The sequence below is a fragment of the Diadema setosum genome, chromosome 1, assembly GCF_964275005.1.
Source record: "Diadema setosum chromosome 1, eeDiaSeto1, whole genome shotgun sequence".
Taxonomy (NCBI): Eukaryota; Metazoa; Echinodermata; class Echinoidea; order Diadematoida; family Diadematidae; genus Diadema; species Diadema setosum.
The window spans coordinates 48480298-48498210 of record NC_092685.1 but is presented as its reverse complement, the minus strand read 5'-3'; the positions used below and the strand labels follow the sequence as shown (position 1 = coordinate 48498210).

The 17913-nt window shown below is 36.0% G+C and overlaps 1 protein-coding gene across 1 annotated transcript in view; it reads left to right on the top strand.

The window, feature by feature from the left end:
* Positions 1–17913, top strand: part of LOC140243472 (receptor-type tyrosine-protein phosphatase T-like) — a 93401-nt gene that overhangs the window by 67231 nt on the left and 8257 nt on the right. The window contains exons 13-24 of the mRNA XM_072323175.1: positions 784–1095; positions 2193–2260; positions 4299–4557; positions 5963–6201; positions 7213–7276; positions 7836–7935; positions 10008–10042; positions 11137–11561; positions 11922–12009; positions 13305–13381; positions 13799–13835; positions 16299–16396. Coding sequence (XP_072179276.1) covers positions 784–1095; positions 2193–2260; positions 4299–4557; positions 5963–6201; positions 7213–7276; positions 7836–7935; positions 10008–10042; positions 11137–11561; positions 11922–12009; positions 13305–13381; positions 13799–13835; positions 16299–16396 — 1802 coding nt within the window. The remainder of the gene's footprint in view (positions 1–783; positions 1096–2192; positions 2261–4298; positions 4558–5962; positions 6202–7212; positions 7277–7835; positions 7936–10007; positions 10043–11136; positions 11562–11921; positions 12010–13304; positions 13382–13798; positions 13836–16298; positions 16397–17913) is intronic.

Sequence of the window (17913 nt, the reverse complement as noted above, 5' to 3'; positions counted from 1 at the left end):
TAGTATTCATAGATGAGGTAGTTTGAGGATCACATGAGATCTGGATAGTTTCGTAGAAAATGGTATATTTTACACCTTCCGTATATAAGTGGTCCCATAATTATGTAGGCTACGATCCAATCGGAAGTATAAGATACAGACTATAACACTACACATTTGGTTGTGAGTTGGTGTATTTTTTTAATGTTAGAGCAATTTGCAAGTACAATGTAAGGCAGTTTGTGTTTGCAGTGTTTAGTTAAGGAAGAAGGAAGCGATAATGCCATTTCATAAATAGCTCAATTATCAATAATGACAAGAAATATATAGCACCATCTTTGGTAAATACTGATTGAAGGTTATAATGTACCACTGTCATGTTCGTGAATTAAAGCTTCACAAACTTGTATAACTACACCTATCACAAAATGATGCATAACTCTTCGTGAACTCATTTAAAATGACGGCACTTAACTTTGAATATGAATACAAATTTAGTTTTGAGTAAGTATCCATGTCACTAGGAACACGTAATACTGGTGGTTGTGTGACTGGTCAGTGTTTTATGAAGTTGACAGATTTCTTTGGACAATAGAGCTTTAGCAGGATTTATCTACTTAAGATTTGAGTAAAAAAACACGAAATCTATTTTGCAACCCGTGTATTGTTTATCCCAACTTCCATTAGAACTATACATGCAAGATACGTACATGTATGCGCAGCGTGACATACATAATTATATGAAGTTTATTACTGATATTTTGGTTAATTTCTTTTCTTATTTTGATGCTATGTCTTTCATAGTTTTGCCTGTAATGGAAGCTGCCCTAACAGTGAATGCATCAACATCCACCTCTCTTACCATTGAGTGGATGGCTTGGAATGAGCAGTCTGATGATATTGGAGACCCACCCTTAACAGAATACATAACCTACTATAGGATTCTTAATGGAACCTGGATTGATGGACCAAAAGTAGCAGCTTCGATGACATCTGCTGTATTAGGTGGTCTAGATCCAGACACCAAGTACGAAATCAGTGTAGCAGCGATCAGGGAAGGCCCTGGAGGGACCGGACCCAAATCTGATTCGCTAACAATAGTGACGAAGTGTGCAAGTAAGATCTTGTTGTCAGCATCCGTAAGCTTCATCTAGTAAATACTACCAGGATTGTACATACATTATAGAGTAACACATGTTTACAATTTTTCAATGATTGCAGTTATAACTGCATAATTTATCTTTATTAATTTGTTGACTTGTTCATTTTTCGTGCTTTGTAATGTACAAATACTTATGATAGAATTCCTTATTTACTTTGTGTTGTGTTTGGTTGGAAGAAAAAGTAGAATGAAATAAATGAATTGAATTGAATTGAATAACACTGAGGATTGTGATTCAAAATGCAAAACACCCAGATATCATTGAACATTTCCTTTAACACTAGTGATGTATGAAAGGCCAAATCACTCATAAGATTTGTGAAAACTATTTGAATCAGATTCATTGTCAAAGCTGAAGTCAACATCATGTGAAAATTCGATCAGTACCAAATGCCAAGATTTCATTTTAGACATTTCCCTTACTTTTAAAATTGGCATTTGTTAAGGAATGTGAGGGCTAATTGTTAATTCAGTTCAAAAAATTATCCTATGAAGGGCTGAATAAAAATGTTGGGAGTTGTGAAACATGAGCAACATGATTATGAAGTGTTAACTGCAGTCAACGTGGACAAAGATTAAGAAAATTATGACCTTCGAATATCGTTATCAAATTCATGTGATGTAAGGTGATATGGACTACCAACCCACAATGTACAACTACCAGGATCATGTGACCATATCCTCAAGGGATTAATGTTTTTAATTCTTGCACTGTTTAAAATTATGAGTCATCTTGTATTCTTTTGTGACGCAAATAAGGGAAACTTTTGTGTGTGTGACATTTGCTTCTATTAGTACGCCTGAAAGATCAGCTGCAGTTTAAGGAACTGACGATAGTTGTACAAACTAAAAGTGTCATGACTGGCATCCGAACCATGCCAACCTGAAGAGCGTTAGCCAATGGAAAGCAATCAATTGTCATAATTAATCAATATCTGATGATACGTACTAGCAGCTTAATAGATTCATCCACTTTCAGCCCCTCAAATTGCAAATTATCTACATGAGTCATTTGTCCGAAGTTAATTCTTCTCTGTTCATTTATGTTCAGATCTTAGCGCCCCAGTCCTTGTCTCCGCAACACCAAATGTACCCAGGCAAATCACTGTGACATGGCAGGTATGTGATTTATACTGTACCTTGATATACTTAAAAAAGGCAAATAAAGCTATGATACATCTCTTTATGTTACGTAGATGTAGATATAGTTGAAGAATACATTCCACACTATCTATGTTAATTGCATATGGTTGTCATTACATCATGCAAATATATTCTGCTGTATGGGGACTATACATGTATTCAAACCCGGTGTAGATTACCAGTGTTTTAGGAAACAAACAATTTTAAACTTTGAATAAAAAAAAAACTCCACCAAGGTCTTACCCTACTTCTAAGTATGTTCGATGCGTCTCCCAATGCTGACTCTCAAATACATCAGTTATATCTCTATTCGTGTATTTCGATTCTGAAGAGTTCCCATGCATTTTAATTTTTTGATTTGTATGTTAAATTATATAATAAGGATTTTGTGGATTGATAGCAATGTCCTGAATAAGATATGATTAATTCAAGTATATTGTTCCATCGACATAGTAAGAAAGTGGGACATTTAAAGATAATACAGTACTATTATAAAGAATATCATCAATCGAGAACAGAGTTCGCTGTGCTTGTTGATATTATTGAATAATTATCAACTTTTTTTTTTTGTCAAAAGATTTCCTGAATTGTCAGTTTTGCTTTTTCAACAAAGGATCTCCCTTATAAATAAAAGGAAAACTTTAGAAAGGATTTACATAATTCAATCTTTCAACAGTTTTTTTTTCTTTTCCAAGTATGGGGAAGAATTTATTAAGATATTATAAAAGTCATGAGTTGTATTGGTTACACTAAGTTAAGAGTCTATGAACTGAGACATAGGAATAAAAACTTTATTTGCGTACAAATTGTGCAAATGCAAACAATGGTAAATCAGGGTTTTTCTGCCTAGGGGAGTCCAAAATGAGGCTAATCAAAATTTTTCCAGTGCTCAGAGAGGTAACATCCAGAAAAGGGATTGAAAAAACAAACAAACATATTTATGCTACCTTGTATTATGTGTCAAGAAAAAGTAAGTGGATGAAACAGTTATGCGTGAAGAACTATGCCCTTCCAGAGGGAAAAAAAAAATGGGGAAAAAAGAACCCGTTTTACTACGCTATTCTTCGGCAATTTTAAAAGGAGCAAATCCTGACAGTTCATTTAAATCCGTAGCGCTTTGCCTCGACATTAATTTTACCTGAAACACAATAAATCAACCTTGCAGGCATCGGTGCCAATCTTCTCCACTACAATATGTAAGTACGGTTAACATGATTATGATAATCTGCAAGTCCTTTGATGGCTGTTACAAACTATGTACCTATCAAGTAACTTTAAATATTTTGTTGACTTGTTGCCGAATGAAGGAAGGTTCTGTCTAGTATCTACACATGTACGTTTTAGCATAAGGCATGGCCACAGCATGATTTGGCATGAATTAGCTGACCCAAGTCGTTCTGCTATATGTTGACTGAGTAGCAAGGTTCCATGACATTTGCTCCTGCGAAAAAGTACTCCCATGAAGTATCTGCACGCTAGCTAAACATAAATTCTACCCACAAACATAAGCCTAACCCTATGGATATCCTAATCTTCACGTCAAGCGAAACCTGAAACCCTATCACAACCCTAACCTTAACCCTATAAAAGTCCTTCGAAATTAAGACCGGAGCAATTTTATTGTTGCAGGAAGAGATGTCGCGTCAGCGAGTGGCAATACTTGGAGATCTCCAGACTGGCTAGTGTAGAGAAAAAAAAAATAAGTCTGATATAGCTTGCTCAAGCTTTTGATAAAAAGATAATCGCGTAACTCAGAAGCCTTTTTAAACATGATAAAATGATTAAATTGCCATTGTGTCTCAAATGTTCTCAGACTATATTTCTAAATGAAGTTGCCACCATGTAGATGATACTTCATGTTCACATTTAGTATATCATTCCCCCCACCCAAAAAACAAAAAAAAAATCTGAAGATTACGTTTATGAGTTGTACCCTTGTGTATTATTTTTTTTCCATGTCAGATCATTGTCATATGTAATTCTTAATAATTTGATCCTTCTAATAATCTTCCAGGCACGCCCCAATGGAACAAAAAAGTGCAGCACTGGCTATACCAACTACACATTCCATTACACAACAGAAAACACACACTTCTCTGGATCAGAAATGCTGAATAATTCTGAGGTCACCCAGACAGAACTAGAACCATATCTACGGTACACCTTGACCGACCTAGAACCATATCTACAATACACCATCACCGTGACTGCTGTCAGAAACGATTCAGAAAGTGCAGCAAGCAGTGATGTAACTGTGAGGACACTAGAAGAAGGTAAGAAATGTTTATGGTTTTGTTTATGATAATATGCCTAATGTCTTACAACATCCATGTATTCCAGCAGAATAAACCAAACATCATAACTTTGAATGCTCTCGTACGTTTTCGCTCTATTATAATATGTAAACTAAAACAAACAACACCGATATATGCAGCGCCCAGATAATGAAAAAAAAAAAAAACTTACCCGTTACGTAACACGCTGTTCCTTTTTACATTCGCTTGAACGCAAATTGAAAGAATTCTTATTGAATAGATTTACACAGTATTGTTTCATATGACATTGTCATATATTCAATGCTTGTCAACACGCTGATGCGCTCCAAAAGCACTGTCGCGTTGTAGCTAGAGTTTAAGAGGTTGTATGGTTTTGGTTGAGACCTAACTTTAGGTTTCTAACACTTTTTGGTGAGAAAATGAGAAACCTAGTAAAATATGAAATATATGTTATTTTGAAATGGCCGAGATATCCAAAACAGAGCAATCCATATAAAGGTGGGACCCACTTTTTTATTAGATCGCTTTATTTTACTTTATTTAAGGATGTCTCAGCCATTCCAAAACCGATTTTCATTTAATAAACTTTGAATTGGATGGCATACTGTACATATTTCATGGGTGGTTTTTCGGTATCTCGCCAAATTCCCACTCCTCATCTCCACTATTATACTAAAACGTCGGGCGCCTAATGGCTCCATAGTTGCCCATTCAACTGTGTGTGTGTGTGTGTGTGTGTACGCGCGCGAGCGCGCGTTTATGCTGAATACTTGTAGGTTCAGTAACAGTCCTTTGCAAGTCAAAGTAGACAGATGCAAATGAAAGTTTTCATCGTCGTTGTTCACCTTAAGTTTGAATTATTGGGATATTCCTCATTCTCTTTATTTGGTACTACTATTTGCTCTGATCTAAGCTTTCTTATATAATTATGCTCTGTTTTTATTCAAAACCACTGATAACTGCTTACAGCCAAACAAACTTGCGCCCCTAAAACTTCTTTAAATTGTAAATCTGAACTCTGAGTTTAGATATTGACCAATATTATCAAAACTATTTCAATTTGTGAATACACGCACCGCGTACACACACATGTGTACATTATTATCTATACACACACAGTCACACACATAATGTATATGAAGGTTTTGTTCCGTAACTATTGACAAAATACGACAATTAGCAGATTAGTTCTCACAATTTTCAATGTATAACCTCATATGAAGTATTAAGTAAATAGAAAATGAACTTGAATTGTGACATGCCATGCACTGTAAAGTTGAGACCACTATGCATAGTCTTCACCCTCACCTTGTTTTTAAATATCTACCCAGTATTTTCTACCTGGGTGTATTAAATTTCTTTTAAGACACTCCTGAATATCTTTACTTGTTGTTTCTATCAGCTCCACCTGTACCAGTTAATGTAGATATATTCAACAGTACCCAGGATTCTCTCATTGTGACGTGGTCTGCAGCCACTCCTATACACCGTAATGGAGAAATTCGGGCGTACAAGCTGCAGTATCGCCGTACGGCACCAGAAATGGATGATTACTACATTCTCGCCAATGTCACTGAAGTACAGTTTGATATGAAGTATCAGATTCTTGATCTCTCAGCTGAGAGTATGTATTCAGTACAGGTATGTTTCGTGCCTAATTATTTGATTTTACTTGTCATAGACTCAAACAGAGAGAGCCTTCGTTCATTGTTTCACTCATAACAATTACAGATACAACCATGACTTTGTGAATTTGTCAAATGACCCTTTCTGAAAATGTTTTTAATATTGTACGAGCTAATACGGAATGGTACCACACTAAATACACAACGTCATTCATAAAGGCCTGGATTTCATTTTATTTACAATGTTTTACTCTATTTCTAAATTAAGAATTTCAGTTAGAGTTACGTTCACATGAATCAAGACAAGTACTCATTCAGTTTGTGTGTACTGTGCTTGTAGGTTTCATTCGATCCAATATGGCATTATGACTATGACACATTATGGTCTCGACATTAAAGGACAAAAAAGGGGGGATCGTTTCTCACCGTAAAGATTTCAAACACAACTCAACCGTATTTCTAAATACGTGCATACTTTTAAAGTCAGTTTTTCTTCTTTGTAGATTTCGGTTTTTTTTTTCATTGTTAGATAGTGTGACAATAGCAAATAAAACCCTCATAAAGTTTTAAGACAGTTGGCAACAACAGTTTGATTTTGTGGGATAGGAACATCCGATTTTTATGTGTTAGATTGTTATTGGTGTTGCTATGAGGTGTTGAACTGAATAATTTGTTTTACTCCTTGTTCCCACATGCGTTAACTCTGCCACTGCAGTGCCACAAATTAAATCATCTATGTTTGCAGGAGTGAAACTTACAGACCAATCAGATATCACGGACTCTGTATGAAGTCTATAAAACGGTAAGACAATATGTTGGCCTAGGAAACCAAGAAAAAATCGTAAGAAGTCCCAAGACGGTACTGTTCTACTGCAAGTAAGAATTCTGAAAACGATGAAGCAATGTAACAAGTTTTCATTCAGTAACAAACACAAGGAAACGGAAAGAATGGACCACTTATCGAGGCTTGTATGTCTCCTATAAACATGTATGTACATTTCGTATTTATAAACTTTCTATTCCACAGGTTCGCACTGTCAATCGTGCCGGTGAAAGCGACTGGTCACCTATCGCCACTGGTGAAACAAAAAGTACGTTGCTAACAAACTTGCAGTTGGATTGATTTACATTGTAATATTATGTGGATGTTTTTGTGCTGATTCATAGTGGCTGCAGATGATAACACTGACACTTCATGACAATATGAAGGCAATCTATAATTTCTTGGAATTACACCCTGGTTTGGGAACTTTTAGCACACAAAGTGCAATGCGCCAACGTCCTTTACCACAATGGCAATGAATTGTGCGTGCCTGTAATGTTTCAAACCTCACATCACTAAGGTAGATTGCCATGAATACAGAGATTTACAGTAGAAAGTAAAGGCCCATATTATTATACAGTAACACGTCAAGGAGACTTGTAAGGGATGTTTATTACATGTGTGCTCGTAACCGTGAGGTTGTTGCAACTGTCTGCACAGAAGTACATTCCTGTATGCATAATGCATGCAAAGGGTTCATGGTGTAGTGTGAATGTGTACATTATTCCCTTTGCACAAACTTACCTGCCACTTTGCAGTTATGTATGCATGTATGTAATTGGTCCCATGTACATCACATCTCACTCTATTCTGTGTGGTAAATACAGGAGCACCTGCTGCGATTGGTGTTTTAGCTGGTGGTGTCGCTGCTGGTGGTGGTTTCATCATTATTGTGGGTGTGGTTGCAGGCTTCTTTTTCTGCAGAAGGTATGTTTTATCAGGAGTATGTTTTATGAAAGCCATCAATGCATTTTGCTTACTGCTGTAAAGTTGTGTGTTCTTCACATTATTTAACAGAGTGAAAGTATGCAACCAGTAATTTGATAACCATGCCACTTCAGAGTTAAGGTTTGCCAACATAAAATTGCCTCTTAGCAACCAACACAACAGCATTAGGCACATTGTCACCAGTTAACTGTTCAATAAGTCTACAAACTTTCCAGACTACTTGCTTGTTGTTTATTTTTTAATGGTATATACAATTTCATATTTGTTCTTTAAATTTCAAGACATGTCATTATTGGTGCATTGATTAATAACAAATGATAATCACCAGGGTATCTCATAATACGAATAGGCAATGAGTGATTAATTAAGGATTTACAATTTTACAGTGAATTGTATTGTATTTTATTGAATTTTATTTCCCATATCATACAAAAGATATACATACAAAGAAGGATATATTAGATGAAAATGGATACTTCTTTTAACCTTGGTTTAACGGACGTATAGCCCAACTATTACCCTGCTATCACAGCGCTGTTTTATAAAGTGGTCACTCAGATGAGAAATATAAAGAAACAGAATATACACTTATATGATAAAAAGGTACATACATTAAGATTTATATTTCAGATGAAAATTAAATACAATAATAATAATAAACGTCAATCATTAAAAGTAGCATATAAACCTACACATACACAAATACTTAGGAATACAGAAAGAAAATAAAAGCGGAATATACTATTGTTACACAAACAATTACAAAATATCAGAAATACTATAACCGATTAATCTAAATACGAATGCGTTTTTATGCTTCCTATACGCCTAGACTCAAGGGATGACTAATCTATAACACAGAATGGATTTGTCAGTTACACACGATATTCGTCAGGATTTATTTTCATGATAACCTCCCAGAGGAATTTTGAAGAATTTGAATTGATTTATCAAGTATATCAGTATAATAGAAACAAGAAACAAAAATGGCGAGACAGTGGACTGGAAGATTGCTGTTAGATTACTTTCATTGATTAGCTGTTGAAATCTGCCTAGATAATTCACTAACTTCTCAGCTTCTTTTTTTTTTTGGCATAGATTCTCGATATGTGTTTTATCCCATTTCAGTTTGTTATCAACAATAAAGCCGAGGTATTTAACAAGATCCACCTGTTTCATTCAATATGCGTTCACAACTTTTTGAGTTATTTTGCAAACAGACAAATCAACACCGATGATCACTAACCTTCCTATTGGCGGAGGTAATATCGCAGTCTTAAGACAGTAAATAAAATAGAATTACAAGGATTACATATGAATATATACCTTTAAAACCAAAATGCATGCGTCAAATGTATTCTAAAATGTAGGAGGCTTGAGTGGTCAGAGTATGTATAGTTGTCTGTTTGCTTGGGTAAATATATGCCAAGAACTTTCACTAATTGAAAAACAAGAGGCAAATGTCTATATCTACCGAACAGTCTAGATTTTGTTTTGTTTTGTTTCGGATCTTTCAATCTTCGTATGGTTCTGTTCATATCAACTGTTATGTTCTTCAGGACTTTTCTGAAAACAGCCTGTCGACTGACAGAGCGCTTTTTAACACCGGGATTAAAACTAATAAAACAAACAAATAAACAAACAAACAAACAAACAAACAAACAAACAAACAAACAGCCACAGAAGACTATCCTGCATGTAGGGTCTACACTAACTAGACCTTGAAGTTTGTCAAGACTGAAAGTCTGGTGATCCGTTTAATTCATAATGTTATTCATAATATAGAGGGCAATTCAGCATTTCCTTTTTGAGATGTCCATGTTAATCGAAAACAGTTTATTAAAAGTTTTGATAGAACAGACTGGCAAAAAAAAAAGGCTCCATTAGCTTAGATTAGGATGTTTGAGAACACACACATACATATACAAATATGACCAGGAAAATGTTGCACAAAAAATAGCAATACTCTATATCCATTTCTTCATTCCCGTTTTGCAGATCGTCACACATCAATGTAATTTGCTGTGTATAATTTATGTTTATGTGTTCAGGAACCAGGACCAAAAGCAGCTTAATGGCACAGATGGTGAGAAATATCTTCAACACAACTCTTCGTAGACGTAAAATGCTTATTTCGTTGTACCAAAACGGAGTGTCTATAAAGATATTATATATAAATTACCCCTGTACTAGTAAATTACGCATACAAAAACAAAACAAAACAAAACAAAACCCAAGTCATGTCAAGAATTCTGAAAAGGGGTATATAGAGAAATAAATGATTAAAAACTATGCAACCTCACATAAGAAGAGGATGATTTTCCACAAATGTATTTGGCATCAGTTACACAAATGACAGCTGATGAGTGAAAACCAAATTCCCAAATTTGCAAATGCTATTCTTTATCATATACTAATGATAATTCATTTTACACTGTATTCCTGTTATCACGTGGATGTTCAATACCATATCAAAGTTTGATACCAATATTGATTGTTAATCTGTCTAATCATTTCAGGAGGCAATTAGGCATAATTCCTTTTAATCAAAATTATTATTTTGAAAATCAGAGAAACATTTAGACACATAATTCACCCTAGAAATATTCTTGAACACAGCAGGAAACTAAAATTGATTGTAGATACAAGATAGCTAATCATCGAAGAACAGTGCCTGTCATTCCCGCCACTACGTAAAGACGCTGACTTCATTTGTTATCTGACTTGAATTATATTGTAAGTAATATTCTGTGATGGAAATACTCAAGGATGACCCCTCCAATGTCTATCTATTCATCTGTTGTTGTTTTTTTTTCTGTATAACATGCTATACATCTCCAAAATTTGAGATCAAACAATAACAGAATTCCACATCAGGCGATGTACATTTAAACGCTAACGTTCGAGACACAAGACTACAGATCAAATCAAACTTTGCCCCTTGACCACTTTTCTCAAAATCGGAATTCTATCGTTTTTGGCCTTTCCATTACTTATTTTGGTGAACTGGAAACACCCCATTCTGATCAGTAAGTATCACTATTTACAAGATTTTGTCGATCTCCTTATTCTACTTTTGATTTTTAACTAAAAATCTTTTTGGGCCTTTTTTTTAATGAATGTAATGTCACAATTGTTAATCCTGGTGTTCTCATCCATTTTTTAATCCTGTAATTATAGGTTCTGCCACAGATCAAGGCCAATATATTGTTTTGCGTGAAAATGTTAATGCTGGTGTACCAGAAGAACACCTGTATGAAGGTTTTAAAGATGTTCCAGTCATTGAACTGACTTCAGCCTTCTCTAACCCGGAACGCAAAGAATCTCTGAATCCCAGGTACTACCCCAGCTACCGGATGTTTCAGAAGGATGAGGGTGGGAATAGAGAGATGAGTACCTTCAAGGGGCGTGGCTCCCCCAGTTGTAGCAAGAAATGCAATGGTAGTCATGACAACCTTTATGAAGAGCCAATGATGAAGGAAAATAATGAGGATAATATCTACCAGGATCTTGCAGTTCCTGGTCCTATACCTGTCCATGAGCTGCAGGCGTACATTGAGCGCAAAAAGGCAAAGGAAGGCAATGGACTCGTCCAGGAATACCAGGTAAATATTGCCATTGTGTGCACTTTATTTCCTCAACCGATGAACAATGTGTTTTTAAAAGCCCTTCAGTACAGAAATCAATAGGCACCCTACTAGTACACTATATTAGTGTACAAATTCAAGAAACAAACCGACTGTGGATAATTGATTGTACAAAACAGACTATGGGCTCAATTAAAAGAAGATCGCTGAATAAAATGCCTGTGTGAATGAACTTTTGTGAACTTTTTGTTGTTGCATTGATGCCGATTTTACCGATATGTTCATCGATTTTTTTTTTTTTTTTTTTAGTGGGAGCACAAATGGATTATACATTGCATCTTAAAAAAAAAACAAAAAAAAACTGTTTTTATTGTTCAGATGCTGAAGAGCAGCCAGCTCCACCCATGGAATGTAGCATCAAAGGAACGGAACAAGGCCAAGAATCGCTTCAAGACCATCATAGCATGTGAGTCTCTCAAACAATTTCATGCTAATTAGCTAAAAATGTTCTATCTTTGATAGAAAGGATGATTATTTAAAAAAGAATAGGCCTAGGCTGCTTATGCAGTTTTCACTATTTAGATGCTAATTTGCTTGGACCTAAATTTGACTAAGCTTTTAGGTCTTGCACCAGAGCATAGACTAATTTCCATGTGTTTCTCGGTTACTGAAAGTATCAAGGTATTGGAATTAGTTACGAGTCTAGTTTGGTCAATGTAATGTCTATGTTTTAAGTGCCTCTAACTCCGGTACGGTTGAACACAACATGTTGACTTCCGCATACACTTGTTGTTTTGCAGCTACTTCTGAATTCAGAGATATTAACATTTGTTCAAAATGTGCAAATACATTTTGAAATATTTGGCAGTTTATGTGAAATCACATTACATATGACACTAATTTTTTGTAAGTCTTGTTTGTTGTGCACTTGCATAAGAAGGATTGATGTGCTTTATTTGTAATCAATGCTGTAGCAAACTGCTTGTATTTGTCACCGTGCAAAACAACTTCTTCCAACAATTGTCCTGTTTCCTATTCTGGATTACTGTGTTTATGAATGCACTTATTAGTGTTGTGAATACAAAATATGTGTATAGACCTCAGTGTACCTACTGACTGAATGAGACTCAGCAATTACAGTACAGATGGTATATTCTATATAATGTTTCAGTAGTCACAACATGGCGTTAGCTGTAGACCACTATTGAAGGTATAATTTCATAAAGGCGTACTTATAGAAATGGGTTTTGTGTTTCACACTTTTAATTTTAATTTAATTTCAATTTCAATTTCAAATTACTTTCTTATTTCTCTAAAAAATACATCACGTAAAACAAAATTGAATTATAATTGATATCCAGCTAAGAGACATAATATTACAAAATGAAATAATACATGATATCGAGCTAGAGACATAATAGACTATTGCAAACATATAGAACATAGTGGTCAATCTATGAAAGTTGGAATCTGAGAAGGAATGCTAAAGAAATATGATGGAACCTACTTAATAGAAGCAAGCTTAGAAGCAAATTTGTTCTGAATGATGAAAATTTTATTAGCGGTAACCTTATCATGTACCAAAGTCATGTATTTTACAGTGCAAAATAAATCCTGCATTTGTCAGAAGAGAAAGATTTTGCATTATTTGTTGCAACAATGGAAGCCTGCAATGGCTATGTTGTATGACAAGTGATTATTTGCACATTGCCAGCAACGTACATCCTATAAAAACATGTTTATTTTGTGGTTGTTTGACAGACGATCATTCCAGAGTTGTTCTGAAGACTGTGGATGGTGATCCCCATTCAGATTATTACAATGCTAACTACATCCATGTGAGTATCATAATCATTCCATGACTAAAAATTTCTTCAAAGGTGTAGTATAGAGTGTGGCATCAAGCAAACATTAGAAGATATTCTCCGTGAAAGAGGAGAATGTTTCGATCACAATTATAAGTTATTTCAGGAAATATCTACAAAAGCCAGTTATAGACCAGTAAGTGCATTCGTTTGGTGCTTCAAGTTGTCACTCTGTAGCTCACTGCCTTCTCTCCATTATGGCTTATGAAATGAGCGATATGAGACAAATTAAATCAGATGTCTTTCTCATAGAATTTCACTTGAAGAGTTAAAGACAGTTTACTCACGGTTAAAGTAAACATTTACATCCTTTTGGCAAAAATAAACAGTCTCATATATTATCATCATGGACAGGCCACTACTTAAAATTCATATTATTTTTTCCAACAGAATTTCAGAGGAGAAAAGGTGATTATTGCATCACAAGGTAAGAAAGTACTAAATATACAGGATGCAATTACATGTGGTGTATGTAATTTTGTTTTTAGATTTGTTACTATTCCTTTATTTTACATTGAGTTGTGTGCATATGAAATTTATGTGACATGCATTTTTAAAGAAGGTTAACTAAAAAATGAGAGTAACTATCAAAGTAGCGACATTACAATATGAGTGCTACCATTACATTTTTTTTTACATTTTTTTGGGTGATTTGTAGTGTTCTTCGCCCTGAAAATGATGTTGACAATTATAGACGAATGGATTCAACATAATATTTTCTCGAAGTACTGCATCACCATTTCAAACAACTATAAATCTCTTTCCTATACCACTGCTGGGATCTCAAAAGCAGACCGCTTTGCAATTCACTATGAAAAAAATTATTGCTCTTATGTCACAATCTACCAAACTGAAGACAACAAAAGCCTACAGAAAAGGGCAAACCAGCCGTCATGTGTGTGCTCCACATATTTAGTAGACAGAAGTATTTAAATTGCTGGTTCTGAACTAAGTATTGTTTTGAAAGGAAAAGCAAGATGTAGGAGAAAATACACAATCTTTAATGAATATCTATGAGTTATAATTTATCAGTTTTGTTTAACTGTTGATGCAAGAAATGAGTAATGAAAGAACTGTCAACCTCAAGTACTTGTTCAAATTCATGAAATTCTTCCGTCGAGATGTTTTCATTGCAACTGATTGACAAATTGCCCTACATCGACGTAAATAAGCACTGAATAGATCAGTGTTTTAGTAGTAGCCATGATAAAAAATCATGGGCGTACATACTCGAGCAGGATTCGAACCTACGACCTCCTGATCACCGGACAGGCGTCATCTCCACTAGACCACCGAGCTTTCGCCCGACAGCAAGTGTTGGTTCTAATCTTTATAGCATGCAGCGGGTACTGCTTTGTTATTCAAATTCATGAAATTCTTCCGTCGAGATGTTTTCATTGCAACTGATTGACAAATTGCCCTACATCGACGTAAATAAGCACTGAATAGATCAGTGTTTTAGTAGTAGCCATGATAAAAAAATCATGGGCGTACATACTCGAGCAGGATTCGAACCTACGACCTCCTGATCACCGGACAGGCGTCATCTCCACTAGACCACCGAGCTTTCGCCCGACAGCAAGTGTTGGTTCTAATCTTTATAGCATGCAGCGGGTACTGCTTTGTTATTCAAATTCATGAAATTCTTCCGTCGAGATGTTTTCATTGCAACTGATTGACAAATTGCCCTACATCGACGTAAATAAGCACTGAATAGATCAGTGTTTTAGTAGTAGCCATGATAAAAAATCATGGGCGTACATACTCGAGCAGGATTCGAACCTACGACCTCCTGATCACCGGACAGGCGTCATCTCCACTAGACCACCGAGCTTTCGCCCGACAGCAAGTGTTGGTTCTAATCTTTATAGCATGCAGCGGGTACTGCTTTGTTATTCAAATTCATGAAATTCTTCCGTCGAGATGTTTTCATTGCAACTGATTGACAAATTGCCCTACATCGACGTAAATAAGCACTGAATAGATCAGTGTTTTAGTAGTAGCCATGATAAAAAATCATGGGCGTACATACTCGAGCAGGATTCGAACCTACGACCTCCTGATCACCGGACAGGCGTCATCTCCACTAGACCACCGAGCTTTCGCCCGACAGCAAGTGTTGGTTCTAATCTTTATAGCATGCAGCGGGTACTGCTTTGTTATTCAAATTCATGAAATTCTTCCGTCGAGATGTTTTCATTGCAACTGATTGACAAGTACTTGTGTTGCAACTGATTGACAAGTACTTGTGTTGATATGAAACTGATTGCAGTTGATATGCGAGAACTTCAATTGCAATTTCAAAATTATATGTAAATGATGCAACGCGTGAAATGGGGATTCTTTTGACACCATTTAATTTTTATACCAACCTCGCATTGTTGCGGGAATGTATTTCAAAAGTTGCAATTCCTATTAATTGTGTCTGATATCATGTTCAAGATGTGTTTTTTTTTTATTATAGATAATGAAATCTTAATGCTTTAAAATTTCAACCATTATCATCAAATGATCTGTTCGAACTTTGCATTCTGTAAATTTTAGCTGAATACGGATTTTTTTTCTGTCCTCTGATGTCCATATGTTAACTCAATACCACAAATTGATCATAATCATTATAATTAAATAAGATATGTATAGATTGTATAGGAAAGACTGGTAGCTTCTGATGCGTGATTTTTTTCTTGTAAGGACATGAAATCAAACACCAGTTTTGAATATGTTCTATTTCCATGATAGTTACCCCCTTGCAATCAATTTCTTCCCCGGCGCACATCGCCAATAAAATGTGGCTCTGACAACGCCACTTCATTTATCTTTTGCACGGTATAATGTAACTAATGTAACTGTGCGAATCTTATTTATTGCCTTCGATTACTTCGTTGTGTAGCACCAAACGAGGCATCACTGACTGATTTCTGGAGGATGATATGGCAGGAAAATGTTGAGACCATTGTCATGGTGACAGCTTTGACTCAGAATGGAAAGGTATCACTTTCTTTTGAAAACAGTGTTCATCAATAATGAAATAAGTGTACGATTCGGTCTTTGATTGTGACCACCCATAGCAAAATAACTGTGGTCTGCAGATTGCCATCTGCAGGCCATCCGATGGTTATCCGATGCTTATGTCATCCGATAACTATCGGATGGCAATTTCACATGCAAATTAGTTACCATCAGCAAGCCATCGGCTAGCAGATGGCTTGCTGATGGGTAATTTCCCGATGGCTTGCTGATGGGTAAATTTCCCGATGGCTTGCCGATGGGTAAATTTCCCGATGGCTTGCTGATAGCACTGTGGATGGCGATACCTACTGGCCATCCGATGGCTATCTGGTGGTTATCCGATGGCTATCGGATGGCAATTTCACTTGCAAATTAGTTTCCTTCAGCAAGCCATCCGCTAGCAGATGGCCTGCTGATGAGTAATTTCCCGATGGCTTGCTGATGGGTAAATTTCACGATGGCTTGCTGATGGGTACATTTCCCGATGGCTTGCTGATAGCACTGCGGATGGCTATACCTACTGGCTATCCGATGGTTATCTGGTGGTTATCCGATGGCTATCGGATGGCAATTTCACTTGCAAATCAGTTACCTTCAGCAAGCCATCCGCGAGCAGATGGCTTGCTGATGAGTACATTTCCCGATGGCTTGCTGATGGGTGAATTTCCCGATGGCTTGCTGATGGGTATACATTTGCCAATGGCTTTCCGATGCATGGGTACATTTTTCGATGGTTTGCTGATAGCACTACGGATGTATCTACCAGCCACCCGCGATGGCTTACTGATGGGTAAATTTCTAACACACTCTGAAGAGTCTCTTCTGCAGACTTGACCATCTGGTACCTCATGAAATCTAGGCCAACATCAGGTATTTGAGTATCTGGACTTTGATTCGCTCAGTTTTCCCATCCATATCTAAATATTGGAAAGAAAACACACACTCAGGAAAAGTTTAACTGAGAAAAGAGGCTCTGAAGTACAGTGTCTATTCAAGCGCTTAATCTTTACCAAGCTGTGCTGGCTGTGTGATGAATGGGACAAAAAACAGGATGTAAACCACCCGAGTAACAACAATGAAGGGATTATCAAATTAAACTAAAATTGAACATGTCTTATTAACACATTCTGTCCTTAATTAATGCCAACTTTCAAAGTAGTAGCATCATCCTTTCAAAAGTTATAGGAGGTGAAAATGAAGAGTGTGTACAAGGTTTTTAAGAAATGTAAAGGAGATTCCAAAGACGCAATTAGTCACACGATTCTGCCAAAAAGTGTTCGAGATAAACTGCAAAAAAACATACTTTCCTGCCCGTTTTATGATCCCAAATTTTAGCATAATGTAGAAGAAGACTTGCTCTATCAGAAAATATGAAAATGTCAAAATCGGCTTGTTTGACCAATTTCACCTATTTTCAGTCCTCGTATAAAATCAGTGTGTGCGACTTTTTGTTCGTTTTTTGGTGCACGGTCACATATTGTATATATGAACTCCTG